We start from the raw sequence: 14,711 nt of genomic DNA, 5'->3' as shown, positions 1-14,711 counted from the left end.
GTGCTGTGAGGAGGATGCCGAGAAACTCCAGTATGATTTGGACAGGTTGGGTGATTGGGCAGAAGCATGGCAGATGCAATATAATGTGGATAAATGCGAGGTTATCCACTTTGGTGTCAAAAACAGGAAGGCATATTATTATCTGAATGGCAATAGATTGGGAGAAGGGGAAGTGCAACGAGACCTGGACGTCCTTGTGCACCAGTCGCTGAAGGTAAGCATGCAGGTGCAGCAGGCGGTTAAGAAGGCAAATGGTATGTTGGCCTTCATAGTGAGAGGATTTGAGTAAAGGAACAAGGATATCTTGCTGCAGTTGTACAGGGCCTTGGTGAGACCACACCTTGAGTATTGTGTGCAATTTTGGTCGCCTTATCTGAGGAAGGATGTTCTTGCCATGGAAGGAGTGCAGCGAAGATTCACCAGGCTGATACCTGGGATGGCAGGAATGACGTATGAGGAGAGATTGGGTCGATTGGGCTTATACTCGCTGGAGTTTAGAAGAATGAGAGGGGATCTCATTGAAACTTACAAAATTCTAACAGGACTAGACAGACTAGATGCAAGAAGGATGTTCCCAATGATCGGGGAGTCCAGAACCAGGGGTCACAGTCTAAGGATAAGGGGTAAGCCATTTAGGACAGCGATAAGGAGGAATTTCTTCACCCAGAGAGTGGTGAACCTCTGGAATTCTCTACCACAGAAGGCAGTAGAGGCCAATTCATTAAATATATTCAAGAAGGAGTTGGATATATTTCTTAAGGCTAAAGGGATCAAGGGATATGGAGAGAAGGCAGGAACAGGGTACTGAATTTGGATGATCAGCCATGATCTCATTGAATGGCGGAGCAGGCTCGAGGGGCCGAATGGCCTACTCCTGCTCCTATCTTCTATGTTTCTATGACAGGCACAGCAGGATGAAGGTGAGTGTGGCCTTGCGCTTACCTTTCCTGATCTTATCAGATCATTGAAGCGCTTCCTGCACTGCACCCAGGTCCTCCTCACCACATCCCTGCTGTTCACCTTCTCTGCAATTTGGAACCAAGCTCTTTTTGTCTCTTGGGGAGGTCTCTTCTGCCCATCAACAGGGAAGAGGACCTCCCTGTGTGCTTTGACTCCCTCCACAAGAATATGTAGGGTGTCATCGGAAAAGTGACATGCAGCCCTCTGTCTTTAGGAAGTCATTTTTCTATTTCTCCACAACAAGACACTACTCTCCAATCCTCCCTCCACATTCCTACATGAACCTTCAAATGTGTTGTGGCCAAGGCCGCTTTAAATATCCCCACTGGAAATGAGTCATCGATGACATCATCAGACCCGCACCATTTAATAGGGCTGGGAAATGCGCATGTCTGCCTTAATAGGGGCCATTACGCTAAAGTCGCTCTGAGGAGCGGGCTGATCAATACATTGCAGTACCGACCTGCTACGTAGCCCGCAGGCACCCGACCTGACTCAGTCGGGAAAATTCCAGCATAAGTTACTAAATATCTAGTTGAAGAGACCATAATTAGAAGCAACCAACTCGAATTTCAGAAAGGAAGATCATGCTTGGCAAACCTGATAGAATTCTTTGAGGAGGTGACCGATAAGTTTGATGGGTGAAATGCAGGTGGATATAGTGTACATGGACTTCCAAAAAGCTGTTTTCAATGTACTACATAGGAGACTATTGGAGAAGAATAAAGGGCATGGAAGGGGAAGCTAGCAAATTGGATTAAAAAGTGGTTAGAAGGGAGGAAATGGAGAATGAGAGTTAGGGGGATTTCCCAAAATGGTTCAAAATGGGAAGTAGTGTCCCATAGGGTTCTTCGCTCGGAGGGTGGTGAATCTTTGGGATGCTCAGTCATTGAATATATTCAAGACTGAGATCGATAGATTTTTGGACATGGGGAATGAAGGGATATGGGGATAGGGCAAGAAAGTGGAGTTGAGGTAGAAGATCAGCCATGATCTTATTGAATGAATGGCAGAGGAGGCTCAAGGAGCCGTGGCCTACTCCTGCTCCTATTTCTTATGTTCGTATAATATAAAACTTGAGATGTAATGGTGAATCTATATAAAACCTTAGTAAGAAAGACCACAGTTGGAGTATTGTGTGCAGTCCTGGGTTCACACTGTAGCAACAATGGTGAGGCAATAGAGAGACTACAGTACAGATTCACGAGGATGCTGCCTGGTATGAGGAAATACAAAAAGGAAATGAATCTTAGAAAAATTGGGGCTGCTCTCATTAGAATAGAGGAGATTAAAGGGTGATTTAATAGAGTTGTTTAAAATTATGACGAGATGGGACAGAGTACATTGAAACCAAGCGGATAATTTTCACTTTAGATGTGAGCGGAAAACTGGGGGTTGCATATCTACTGACCTTTATTCTCTCCGCCCACTTTTTCTTTCCATTGACTTCATGCATTTGGTAATCATGTATTGTGACCTGTTCTATACTAGTAACTATTTTGACATGCACTGTACTATAACCAATGCATTGTGGCCTATACCATATTATAATCATATGCAATAGAGCAAGCCTTTGGCTTACTGGTAGCATTCCCGCCTCTTAGTCAGAAGGTGCAGGGTTTGAATCTCGCTCCAGACAGTCCTGGAGAGTGGAGACTCTGGCTCTGAATTCAGGGTTGACATCAGTGCAGGATACTGGTGGCCTCACTTTATCGTATGGGCTGTGGGAGCCCATAAACCGGTCCCACTGTATGGGACTAACTACTCTATTGGCTGAGATAAAGATGGTTATGGCCATGGAAAGAGCATTCACATCATGGCCTGTTGGACTGTTAATCAGCCTGCAAATCCTTCCACGGCTTCACACTGTTCTCCAAGGAAGAGTGTGAAGATACAAAAACATTGTATTGTACTATAGCCATTCATTGTGACCTGCATTGTAGTATAACCATTGTGATCATACAGGTACAATAACCATGCAATGTGATGTGTACTATACTATAACCATTGTGATCTGTGCGGTACTATAACCGTGTGTTATTATTTGTAATTAACTATAATCATGAGTGTAAATCAGAATCCGAAATCTGAACCTGTCCAAATTATGTTGGTTTGATCCTGCCCAACCAGGCCTCGGCTGATTTAATTGCTTCATTCTCTGATGAGCTCAGATTTCTTTTGGAATAAGGAGAATTTGAACTGCCCCTTCCATTGAGAATGTGGATATGAACCAAGTGTTCATTTTGCCATCAAAGAAGTGATTATTAGCCAACTTTTAAAAAAAATGTCTGAGTTCAATTGGATATGGCTCAACTGAAACAAAGTGAATATTAAGAACAGTTCTCGTATTCCTGTTATTTGTGTCCTTTATGCACCTCACATAGTAGCCAATTGTAATCAAGTTATAAGGCATTTTTTGCTGTCCATAAATTAATTCTTCAGATTATGTATCTCTAAATATTTCATTCTCTCTTATTAATTGCAGGGCCTTGTCTCCAGTCGACACCGCCTCACAATGTGCCAGCTGGCCGTTCAGTCATCTGATTGGATCAGGTAAATGGTCTCATTATCTCCTACCTGTTTGTCTCGCTCCATTTTCCACACTCTCCCTTTCATAGGTTGTTAGCTTGTGCAACTGGAGCTCAAGGTTTCATGACTTTGGAATATGAAGAGGTGCTTGTAAGAGTTATGACTATTAGTACTTTTAAACTGCACTTCCATTAAGGATCCAGTATTTTTTTAATAGCAAGGTAGAAGGGAAAATTAACATGAATGAAACATTTTACAAAAGGGCTTTAGCAATGAGTCCACTGATGAACCCGGTGCGAGTAGGGATGGCTGTTGTACGCTCTGTACCTTTCTGTCAGTTTATAGTGGTACTAAGTTGTATAGTCTGTCAGTGCACTTAATAGATTGTTTAAGTTGTAGGAGTCTGTGCACTCCTAACAAAAACACTGTGAACTAAACTGGTAGTTAACAAACTTAGTTTAATGCACTGAAAGTATTACAAAACAAAAACGCAGGAGAAACTCCAAACAGGTCTGTACACTAGCTCACTCCACGAGGACTACCTGGAAACGCCCTCCAACCCTGACGTCATGACGTCATGACGTTTCCCGCCGTTGATAACGCCACGTGATGACGTCATCGCGTCAGATCGCGATTTTATCGATCCCGCGCTGTTTAAACAGGGCAAACATTAAAAGGTAACAATAATGATTAAAGACAATTGTACAAGTTACTGTGAGAGTCTCTTTGGTGGCTTTGCCGCAAAGTGACTTTTAACAGCAATAGTTAGGACTAGTCTGATTGACACCCAGTCCAGGAAAACCTGTGAAACTCGGTAAAGAGAGGTGTTGAAAATGTCACAATAAGGAACTGTATTGTTTGTTATAATTCAGAGACCAGATTCAGAAGAAACTTCTTTACCCAGAGAGTGGTGAGAATGTGGAACTCGCTACCACAGGGAGTGGGTGAGGCAAATAGTATAGATGCATTTAAGGGGAGGCTAGATAAGCATATGAGGGAGAAGGGAATAGAGGATTATGATAGTTAGATGGGAGGAGGCTTGAGTGGAGCATAAACGCCGGCATGGATTGGTTGGGCCGAATGGCCTCTTTCTGTGCCGTATATCCTATGTAAGGTTGCTGATTTAGTTTAATTTATACTGGAAGCAATACAGGAGCATTACTTCATGAGTTATTGATCAATCAATTTATGAACCCCCCCAGTTAATAAATTATTAAATAGCCCCGATGCTGATTAAACACTGAAGATGGCTTACGTGGGAGCAGTTTATTACTGGATACACAGTCTTTTACTTTTATTACATAACATGTTTCAATTTAAACGATAGCTTGACAAAAATGCACACTGAGTTTTCTGTTGGGAAGTGAAGCTGTAATATTGCAGCTTTGTGTGTGGAGCTATGGTATCCTTAGTGTGTGGAATGTTATAATGCAGCTCCCACAGTCGATAGAACTTGATTATGTTACCTGATTACTTAATTGCTGGTATGCGTATAGGTGAATTTGAGTTGCTAAATGATGTAATGAAGGTAGATGCTGATTAGTGTGTGAGATCATAGTAAATATGTGCTGCATTGCAAGTTTAATTGCCGAATGGTAAAATCTTAACATTTCCATTCTCTCTGTCACAATTGACACACGTGCATATGAACACACACGTATATATACATACACCACCATTATTCAGATCACGTGTTGGAATTTCTTTGGTGTGATTGTTTTATAATTACATCACCTAACATAATGTTTACCAGTGATAACTAGAAGCAGTGGTAAATAGAAGGGATTTTTCTCACCAGCCTAACAGCTGACAGAAGTGTTGTGGCTTTCTGCCCGCCTGAGCTAGTCAATGTTCACCCCGGTGAATTTTCCAGAGTCAGGGCCATTACCATATTTTTGGTGGGCTCCCTGCGGTTGTGTTGCTGACATTTTGGAGCTTGGCACTTGGGGGAGAGGATAGTTGCCGCTGTAGGCATCAGATGCCTGCGGCAGCTTAAAGGGCCAGGCAGCCTCCCAGAATGAAAATATGTTGGTGCCTCCGATTAAATATTTGAAAATCTGCTGCTGCGGAAGTGTCAATCCTGCATTGTTTTCACTGATTGCTGTGGCCAAATAAATGTTTGAATAGGTTATACATTGCCTAAACCAGGCTGAGTGCCTGTTTATGTACAGGTGCAGTTAACATCTAGTATTGCTGAGATGGTAATGACATAAAATGCGATGTGTCATTTGAAATGACTACACATGTTAGTTAAAGTGGGCAACGATCTAGTTTAAAGTTTGTGAAATTCATCAAAAGCACCTGTTGAAAGGAGATTTGGGAACTCCTAATTATCCAGCGGTGGAACTGGATCCCTGAAGAGAGTCAGAATGTATTTTTTAAATTGCAAGATTGCCTCTTTTCTCCCCCGCCCCCCCCACCCTTACTTGGCGGGGCCGGGGCGGGGAGGCAGAAGGAAGCATGTCCAGGGTTGGGGACTGGAAACACTCCCCACCCCCCAAGGGCAGACAAACAGATGGGTTTCTGTGGGCACGGGGCATGTGGGCACCAGAGATGCACTCAGTGATACTTGCTCCCACCTGGCCCATGCTAATTAGCTGCTCGCCCGCTGACACTGTAAATTACAGTGGGGTCTGTGCTGGAGAAAACCAGTGGGGCCGTTCCTGGTGTAGCTACCATGATTACGTCACTCACGTTTTTGGCCACTATGACTCTGTGTATTACTTTATCTGTAAACACCCAGCTTTCAGTTTGCAGGAGATCAGGTGTTGCTTACGGAAATGGTCATTAAACTGTTTACACAAGGGAAAGTGTTGCGTCAAAACATTCCAACTATAACGTGTGTGTGTATAATTTCCTTGTGTGCTATTTTAACACAGTAATCAACTCATCCCAGAATGCATGTTAATTAATACAGAAAGGCATTTGTCAAATGTGTCAACCACTGTATTACCAGACAACCCCTGAGGTTTGCCACATCTTTTTGTTATATTGAGTATCCCTTCTCCCCAAATGTTATTTGAATAAATGACTTAAATGTCACAGAGGAGCAAAATAAAAGCTGGTGCAAAAATAAGTCAAACTTCGAGTCATAGAGTCATACGGCACAGAAGGAGGACATTCAGCCCATCGACTCCGTGCCGGCTCTCTGTAGAGCAATCCAGTCAGTCCCATTCCTCCACTCTATCCCCGTAGCCCTGCAAGCTTATTTCCCTCAAGTGCCTATCCAGTCTCCCCTTGAAAACATTGAGGGCTGGATTTTGATTCTGGAGGCGTGTAGGAGGCGGGACTACAACTTTCGGGGTTGTAGTCCCACCTCCTTTGAGTTGTGGCCAACCCACGCGATTTTTACTTGATTGACCTTGTTAAGCCCGCTCAGCAGGCCAATTAAGGGCCACCCGGCAACAGGTGACATCACAGATTGACATTTCATCTGTCAAGAGCTCTTTGAAGCTGACAATCTGTACACTAAGTTAATTCCTTCCTCTCAGGCTGATTTAGAGATCTCTCCAGAACAGAAAGCTGAATGCTGCAACTTTTGACAGCTCGCGGCCATTCTGCTTTCTGTGCTGGTGAGATGAGGGACTCCCGAGACCTGAAGGAAGGAAGACTGTAAAGGTAAGTAATGGTAAGTAAAACTTCTTTCAACACTTTACACTTTACACACACCAAACACACTTACCTCTTCACTCATGCACCCATCACTCACCTGAACACCAGACATCTCGAGCCCTCCAAGCCCTTCAGCCCGCCCGATGGCCCGCCTCGCTAACTTGGCGTGGTTTGGAGCCATCGAGGATCCCACACTTCAGCAATAAAAATAGGGATTGGGCTAAAAACTGCCTGTTAACTACCTTTTGAAACTGGCATGGAGGCAGGTTGGGGGCGGGATGGGTTCGCGCCTCCCGATTTCGAGATTTTAACCCCCACATACCTCCAAACCCGCCTCCACGGCCCAATGAAAATCCTGCCCTGAGCGTCTCCACTTCAACCACTTCCATCGGCAGAGAGTTCCAGGTCATCACCACTCACTGCATAAAAAAGTTTTTCCTCACATCCCCCCTGTATCTCTTGCCCAAAACCTTAAATCTGTGTCCCCTAGTCCTTGTACCATCAACTAGTGGGAACAGCCTTTCCCCGTCTAGCCTATCCAAAACCGTCATAATCCTGTACACCTCTATCAAATCACCCCTCAACCTCCTTTGCGCTAATGAAAACAAATCCAGCTTCTCCAACCTGTCCTTGTAGCTAAGATCCCCCATCCCTGGAACCATTCTGGTAAATCTCCTCTGCACCATCTCAAGGGCCTTCACATCCTTCCTAAGGTGTGGTGACCAGAACTGGACGCAATACTCCAGTTGTGGCCTAACCAGCGCTTTATAAAGGTTCAGCATAACTTCTCTACTTTTGTACTCAATCCCTCTATTTATGAAGCCCACGATCCCATATGCTTTGCTAACCACTCTCAATATGTCCTGCCACCTTCAGGGACCTATGCACATCAACTCCCAGGTCCCTCTGTTCCTGCACACTCTTTAAAGCTGTGCCATTAAGTGTATATTGCCTCTCCCTGTTCCTTCTGCCAAAATGCACCACCTCACACTTCTCTGTATTAAATTCCATCTGCCACTTGTCTGCCCATTCTGCTAGCTTTTCTATGTCCTGTATCATCCTCACTGTTTGTGACAACCCCAAGTTTAGTGTCATCGGCAAATTTAGAAATTCTACTCTGTATTCTATTATCCAGTTCATATATATATCAAAAAAAGCAGTGGCCCCAGCACTGACCCTTGGGGAACACCACTGTCTACCATCCTCCAGTCTGAAAAACATCCATTTACCACAACTCGCTGGTTTCTGTCCTTAAACCAATTCCTTATCCAAGCTGCCACTGACCCACCTATTCCATGAGCCTCAATTTTGTTAACCAGCCTTCTATGTGGTACTTTGTCAAACGCCTTCCGAAAATCCATGTAGACAACATCCATTGTATTCCCTTCATCAATCCTCTCTGTGACTTCATTAAAAAATTCAATTAGATTAGTCAAACATGATCTGCCTTTTACAAATCCGTGTTGGCTCTCCTTAATTAATTTTTTCCTTGATTATTGCTTCTAAAACTTTACCCTCCACTGATGTTAAACTGACCAGCCTGTAGTTACTAGGATTGTCCTTATACCCTTTCTTGAACAATGGTGTCACATTTGCCACTTTCCAATCCTCAGGCACCTCCCTCGCATCTAGGGAAGATTGGAAAATTATGGCAAGTCCTTCTGCTACAGGTCCCACCTTCCCCAGAAACAGTCCCAATGCCTCAGGAATCTAAAGCCCTCCCTCCTGCACCATCTCTCCAGCCACGCATTCATCTGTCCTATCCTCCTATTCCTGTACTCACTAGCACGTGGCACTGGGAGTAATCCGGAGATTACTACCTTTTGAGGTCCTGCTTTTTAATCTCTCTCTTAGCTCCCTATACTCTGCCTGCAGGACTTCATCCCTCATTCTACCTATGTCGTTGGTACCGATATGGACAGCGACCTCTGGCTGTTCACCCTGCAGCTGCTCAGTGACATCCTTGACCCTGGCACCAGGGAGGCAACATACCATCCTGGAGTCACGTCTGGGGCCGCAGAAACGCTTGTCTGCTCCCCTAGCTATCGAATCCCCTACCACTATGTTCAGAAGACCGAAAGGTGCCAGTAATTCTACCACCACATCCCAGAGCGTCTACTTTTGGCATTAAGCAATTAACACAAAAAACTCCCAAATTCAACTAGCTGACTGTTCCAAGAAGAAATTCTAAGCCTTTAATACTACAATAACCATAATATTACAATAACCATTATTATTGCTGCTAGTTGCTTCGTAGGTGAATAATTTGAACAATCAGGACACTGGTTACATGGAAGTCACTGTTTCGCTAGTCTTTAATTGCTTGGGACACCAAATTCAACTTAGAAAAATAATTGCAAGTCAGATAATTGAACATGCATGAAAGTTACTTAATTGGACTGGTAAAATAATTAACTACTCAGTCCTTTACACACACTTCCTCATTCCAGCCTGCTGAGAGTCAGACACTGTGTGTGACTAATCTAAATCCACAGGGTGGCTGAATTTTGCCAGCGCTCACAGAGCAGCTTCGGAGGCGGATCCACTGTCAAAATCAAAAAGATTGACAGCAGGGTGGTATCCCGCTCTAGGCCTGCCTCCTTTCCCTAGTGCAGACATGGCACTAAACGGTGGGTCATGCAATTGAAATAGTTAAGAAGGTGTTTAAAGCAATTTATTCAGCAATTTACCAGGTACAAACCATTTTCAAAGTTTTCCACGAGGTTCCCGTCGCTCAGGGATGACGCCAGGTAAGTATGTCGGGTTCTGAATAACTCTCCATTTCTTTGAATAGGTGAAGGCTGCAAAAGTGGTATAAAAGTTACCATTTCGCAGCTGTTCACTTACCAATCTTAGAAGCTGGAGCGTTAATGATTTGGAACTCACTTTTGAGCAATATGCACTTTTGAAGTGTTTGGAGTAACCTCTCGCTCCACTGTCACCTCCTTGGAACAACCTATCTCAACATTGACAGATTACTTCTGTCATCTCAACCTCACCTGCCATCTATTCCATCAGTATCGGTGCCCTTGAAATAATCTCACCTTGGTCCTCAGAACCCCAACACAATCAGCCCCAACACCAGCATCACCGGGCACACCATCAGCACCGACTTCCACACCAGCCTTCTCCGCAATCAACTGATGCTGCACAGGACACAGGGCATCAGCACCCGACCACATTGCTGCCTGGGATGCCAGCGATGGCCACACCATGTCCAGATTTGCTTCACTTAACACTGAACACCCTGGCTGCCACATGATGCACCAAGTTGGCACCACCCCACACCAGCACCGTAAAGCATCCCTACAATGTCCAAGCCATTCCTTTCACACTCATCACCATTGCGGGTGGGGGGGGGGGGGGGGAGACGTTATGTCTCACCATTCACTGGAACTCACTAAGACACTTTCAAAGGTGCACACAGATCTGTCCAAGAAGCAAAGTGGTGACAATAAGGATTTCAATGCTTGCCAACACATTAACAGAAAGTTTACACGAACATTGGCTAAAGCACACAAGTGGCTACCCTTGTGTGTTGTTAGTTGGTATGATTGGACTAGGAAGAGGGTGAGGGTGAGTGTGAGGGGTGGCTAGTGAGATGGAGAAGTGATAAAGAGAAAAAGGGATGGGTGGAGGTGCAAGGTAAGTTAGTGTGAGTAAGGATGTTCAGGAGAAGAGTAGGGAAGGCAGAGTGATGAGGATGTGATGAGTGGCACAGCAGGATGAGGTTGAGTGTGGCTTTGCAGTAACGTTTCGTGATCTACTGGGATCATTGAAAGGTTTGCGCCACTGTAAAAGCATGTGGAGGGAATCATGGGAGAGCCTGGGTGCAGCCGTGCACCTTTGTGCAGTGCTTGTCAGTGTTTTGCAGCACCTCAATGCTGTAGAACACTGACAGAATAACTGTCAAAATCAATGTGGACATGGCCCCTTTAAGGAAACCGGCTGATGACATGCCATCAGATGACATCATCAGACCCGCTTCCTTTTAATTGGCCGGGAACCTCACAGGGTGGGCTTAACAAGGCCAATCAGGGCAAAATCACTTGGAGGAGGCGGGATGAAGACGGTAGCGGAGTTTGAGGCCACTGCCTACACCGGCCACACTGGACTCGCCATGGCTGGTGAAATCGCGGCCACATTGTCTGCTCTGGGTGCTGCCATTGCTTAATACTAATGATGATGAATAATGCTATGTGGTATTGGAAGAAACTCGAGAGCTGGTGCGCTTCTTGTATTGCTCTAGCTTCATATCCTATTACTGCTGGCAACTGTGGAGTTGAACTAATAAATTAGATTTAAAACTATATATATAACTCTTGCCAGCAATAAATTATGTCCTGCAAGCTAAGCAAATGCTAATAATTGCATGCTAACAATTCATGATGATGTTTATTTACTAGTTTGTTACTGAGAACAAAGTCTCTGGTTTCACTTAGAAATGTAAAAACAGCCAGACGTTTTGAATCCACGTTAGCGGCAAGTGGCAGGATGTTATTCTGAGGAAGCACAGAAGGAAAGTCACTCAGCAGCATATCAGTGCTCTGTATCGTGAAAGCATGGCTCTGTCTAAACGAGTTTCCAGGACCCCAGCAAGATGTCATCTCTAATTATGCTGACCTTTCTGCTGCTTTGCAACAATAATTCCATTGTATTGATTTGAAAGAAGCAGTGTCTGTACTGCCGGGCATGCTTTGTGTCTGGCCAGGTTTGGTGGCTTGTTGCAGATGGTACTCAGGTGACCCCAGAAAAGGAAGGATCATCATTTTTGTTTGAACGTGCTGAAAACATAGTGCAAAGATGTTCTTAGTGCATTAGATATTGTGAAATCATAAATAGCATGTTTATGATTTAATTACATCTGGTACACAGAGGCCGTCTTTCCCTTGAAGGCCTTGTGTATGCATCTTCATGCAGAAGCATTAACGACAGGTTTCAAATCATGCCAGAAGTAAAGAAAGAACTTACTTATGTTGTGCCTCATCACATCCGCAGTTCTTTTCAGTCAATTAATTACTTTTGAAATGTAGTCACTTGTTAGATGGGCAAACACGGCAGCCAATTTGCTCACAGCAGGGTCCCAACAACTGCATGAAATGAATAACTGGATAATCTTTTTCTTGGTGATGGCTGAGGGAAGAATATTAGTCAGGATGCCGGGAGAACTCCATGCTCTTTTTTGAATAATATCACAGTACTTTTTTCATCCACCTGAACAGGCAGACAGGACCTCAGTGCAACAGCTAATCCAAAAGACAATGCAGCACTCATTCAGTACTGCGGTGAAGTGTTAGCCTAGATTATGCGCTCAGGTGCGAGAGTGGAACTTGAAGCCACAGCCCTCTAATTCTGAGGCAAGAATGCTACCAACTCAGTGAAGCTGAGAAGCAAGAACATAAGAACTAGGAGCAGGAGTCGGCCATACGGTTCCTCGAGCCTGCTCCGCCATTCAATAAGAAGATGGTTGAACTTCTGCACCAACTCCACTTTCTCGCCCTATCCCATATCTCTTGATTCCCTTAGTGCCCAAAAATCTATCAATCTCAGATCTCACACGTAGTCCAAATCATCCAATCAAATCATTCAAAATAGTCACCTCATACCTGACAGATAAAGATGAGCCTTCAGCTTAATCCAGACGCCAATCAAAGCACCAACCTAAGGTTTCCATCTACTATTATTTTTTGTTGAAAGTTTTTAATTTTAAGCAGTGAATGCCAATTCACCTCAACAGGGAAACTGACTTGGAGGAGCTAGAGTGCCTGATAGTTTGAAGGAGCTGAATTAACATTAGTAGATAGTCATGAACCCAGGGTTAAATCAGTAACTGCATTTTTGAAGAACACTTGGCATAAACAATACCCCCACTAGACTTTCCTTCCCTTTTAAGTTCTTTTAGATTTACTGAATCTAATCTGATTAGATAGCCGAACCCAAAAAATTATATTACACATTAATTGGAATATATACCCCATGGAAAATCTGTAAAAACTGGTTTTAAATTGTTATTTAAATAATAATAATAATAATCAACTTTATTGTCATTGTTAGTGCACAAGTGCAGTCCAACAAAATGTAGGCTTGCGGCTCCCGAGAGTGTACATTTAGATTAAGACATTTAAACATTCAATTATGTACATTAAACATCATATTATGTACAGAGTCTGGCAGCTTAGACGCTATAAAGAGGTGTGTCAAAAGTTCATAAATAAACTGAAATAATCATTAAATCACTGCAGGTATATCCAATCTGCCTATCTGATTTGAATCAGTTATTTCCTGAGTAATTGGATGATGCAAAGGCTTAGCAGACTATCCTTTCTTTCGAGTGTGAATCCTAACTGATAGGGTTAAAGTCACTTCTCTCAACTGGCTGAGATGGATCTAGTGATCTATACATCTTAGAAGGTGAGTAAGGCTGATAAGTACGTTAAAGAGGATCTGGACAGAAATTTGGTAAGACACTCAATTGATTGATTCTACGGTGGACGTAAAAGATCCCATGACACTTTTCAAAGAAGAGCAGGGGAGTTCTCGCAGTGTCCTGGCCACCATTTATTCAGCAATCAACATCTGTAAAACAGATTACTTGGTCAGTTATCTCATTGCTGTTTGTGGAACCTTGCTGTGTGATAATTGGCTGCTGCGCTTTCCTACGTTTCAAAAGTTCCTTTATTGGGTTGGAACTACTTTTGGATGTCCGGGGGTTGTAAAAAGCGCTGTATAAATACAAGTTCTTTCTTTCTTTCTTTAGAAGTGAACTCTGTATTTTATTTTTGAATTTTGTGGCTGGCAGATGGACTGAAAAGGTATCTTTTGGTCCCATACTTTGCAGTGTTGAACTGTGTAATCAGTTTGAGCCCACTGTTCATAATAGGCACAGATTCACATTACAGAACTACCCGTAGTTTGGCACAAATTGGCAATCTCACTTGGGCATTACGGAAAATGGGAACATTCACACGTCTGCAGTTCAGATTAAAGCACGTGGAGACAGTGTAAAGGGAGCATTGCACTGTATATAGTCGATGCTGTAGGACCTGGGCTGACACTGTACTCCTGTCCTGTCAGGTTGCTGTTCACTTTAGTTTTTCAAAAAAAAGGTTTTTTTAAGAAAATGCCAACATACTAAGCAGTCCCAAGGATGTTAAGAATTATACCAATATGTAGTGAAAAGATTTAATTCTACAGTACTAACAGCCCTCAGCCAGATGTGCAAAAAATGTACATTCCAAAACAAATGGCTCTTTGTAAATATTCTATATGATGTGCTTTTGTGTACAAGTCCCTGAATTCATTCTCTCATCAATTAGTGCTATTTAGAAGATAAATGCTGTACAAATCTTAACTGAGCACAACATACAGAAAATTGCAAGTCACTAATTGACAGGTGTCTTAATGGAGAATGAAGGAGTGATGTTTGAGTTGCTGAAGTATTTTAATATTGTAGCATTTAACAGCTGGACTCTAAATATGAATACATCAAAGGGAGAGGAACATCTTGCCCAGAATTCATTATGGAACCAGCTGGAGATACTGCTGCATGTTGGGAGACAGATTGTTCATCGCCATGCTGTTCTGACATTCATTGTGGTAAATGTTATCTT

General features: G+C 43.4%; 1 protein-coding gene across 1 annotated transcript in view; it reads left to right on the top strand.

The window, feature by feature from the left end:
- nmnat2 (nicotinamide nucleotide adenylyltransferase 2) overlaps positions 1–14,711 on the top strand; it is a 431,783-nt gene that overhangs the window by 223,156 nt on the left and 193,916 nt on the right. The window contains exon 3 of the mRNA XM_085982604.1: positions 3,446–3,513. Within this exon, the coding sequence (XP_085838730.1) occupies positions 3,446–3,513 (68 nt within the window). The remainder of the gene's footprint in view (positions 1–3,445; positions 3,514–14,711) is intronic.

The sequence above is a fragment of the Somniosus microcephalus genome, chromosome 3 (assembly GCF_052327205.1).
Source record: "Somniosus microcephalus isolate GS21.2 chromosome 3, FLI_Smic_1.0, whole genome shotgun sequence".
NCBI lineage: Eukaryota > Metazoa > Chordata > Chondrichthyes > Squaliformes > Somniosidae > Somniosus > Somniosus microcephalus.
Note: the sequence above shows the minus strand (reverse complement) of the source record. Positions and strands in the feature narration are given on the sequence as shown.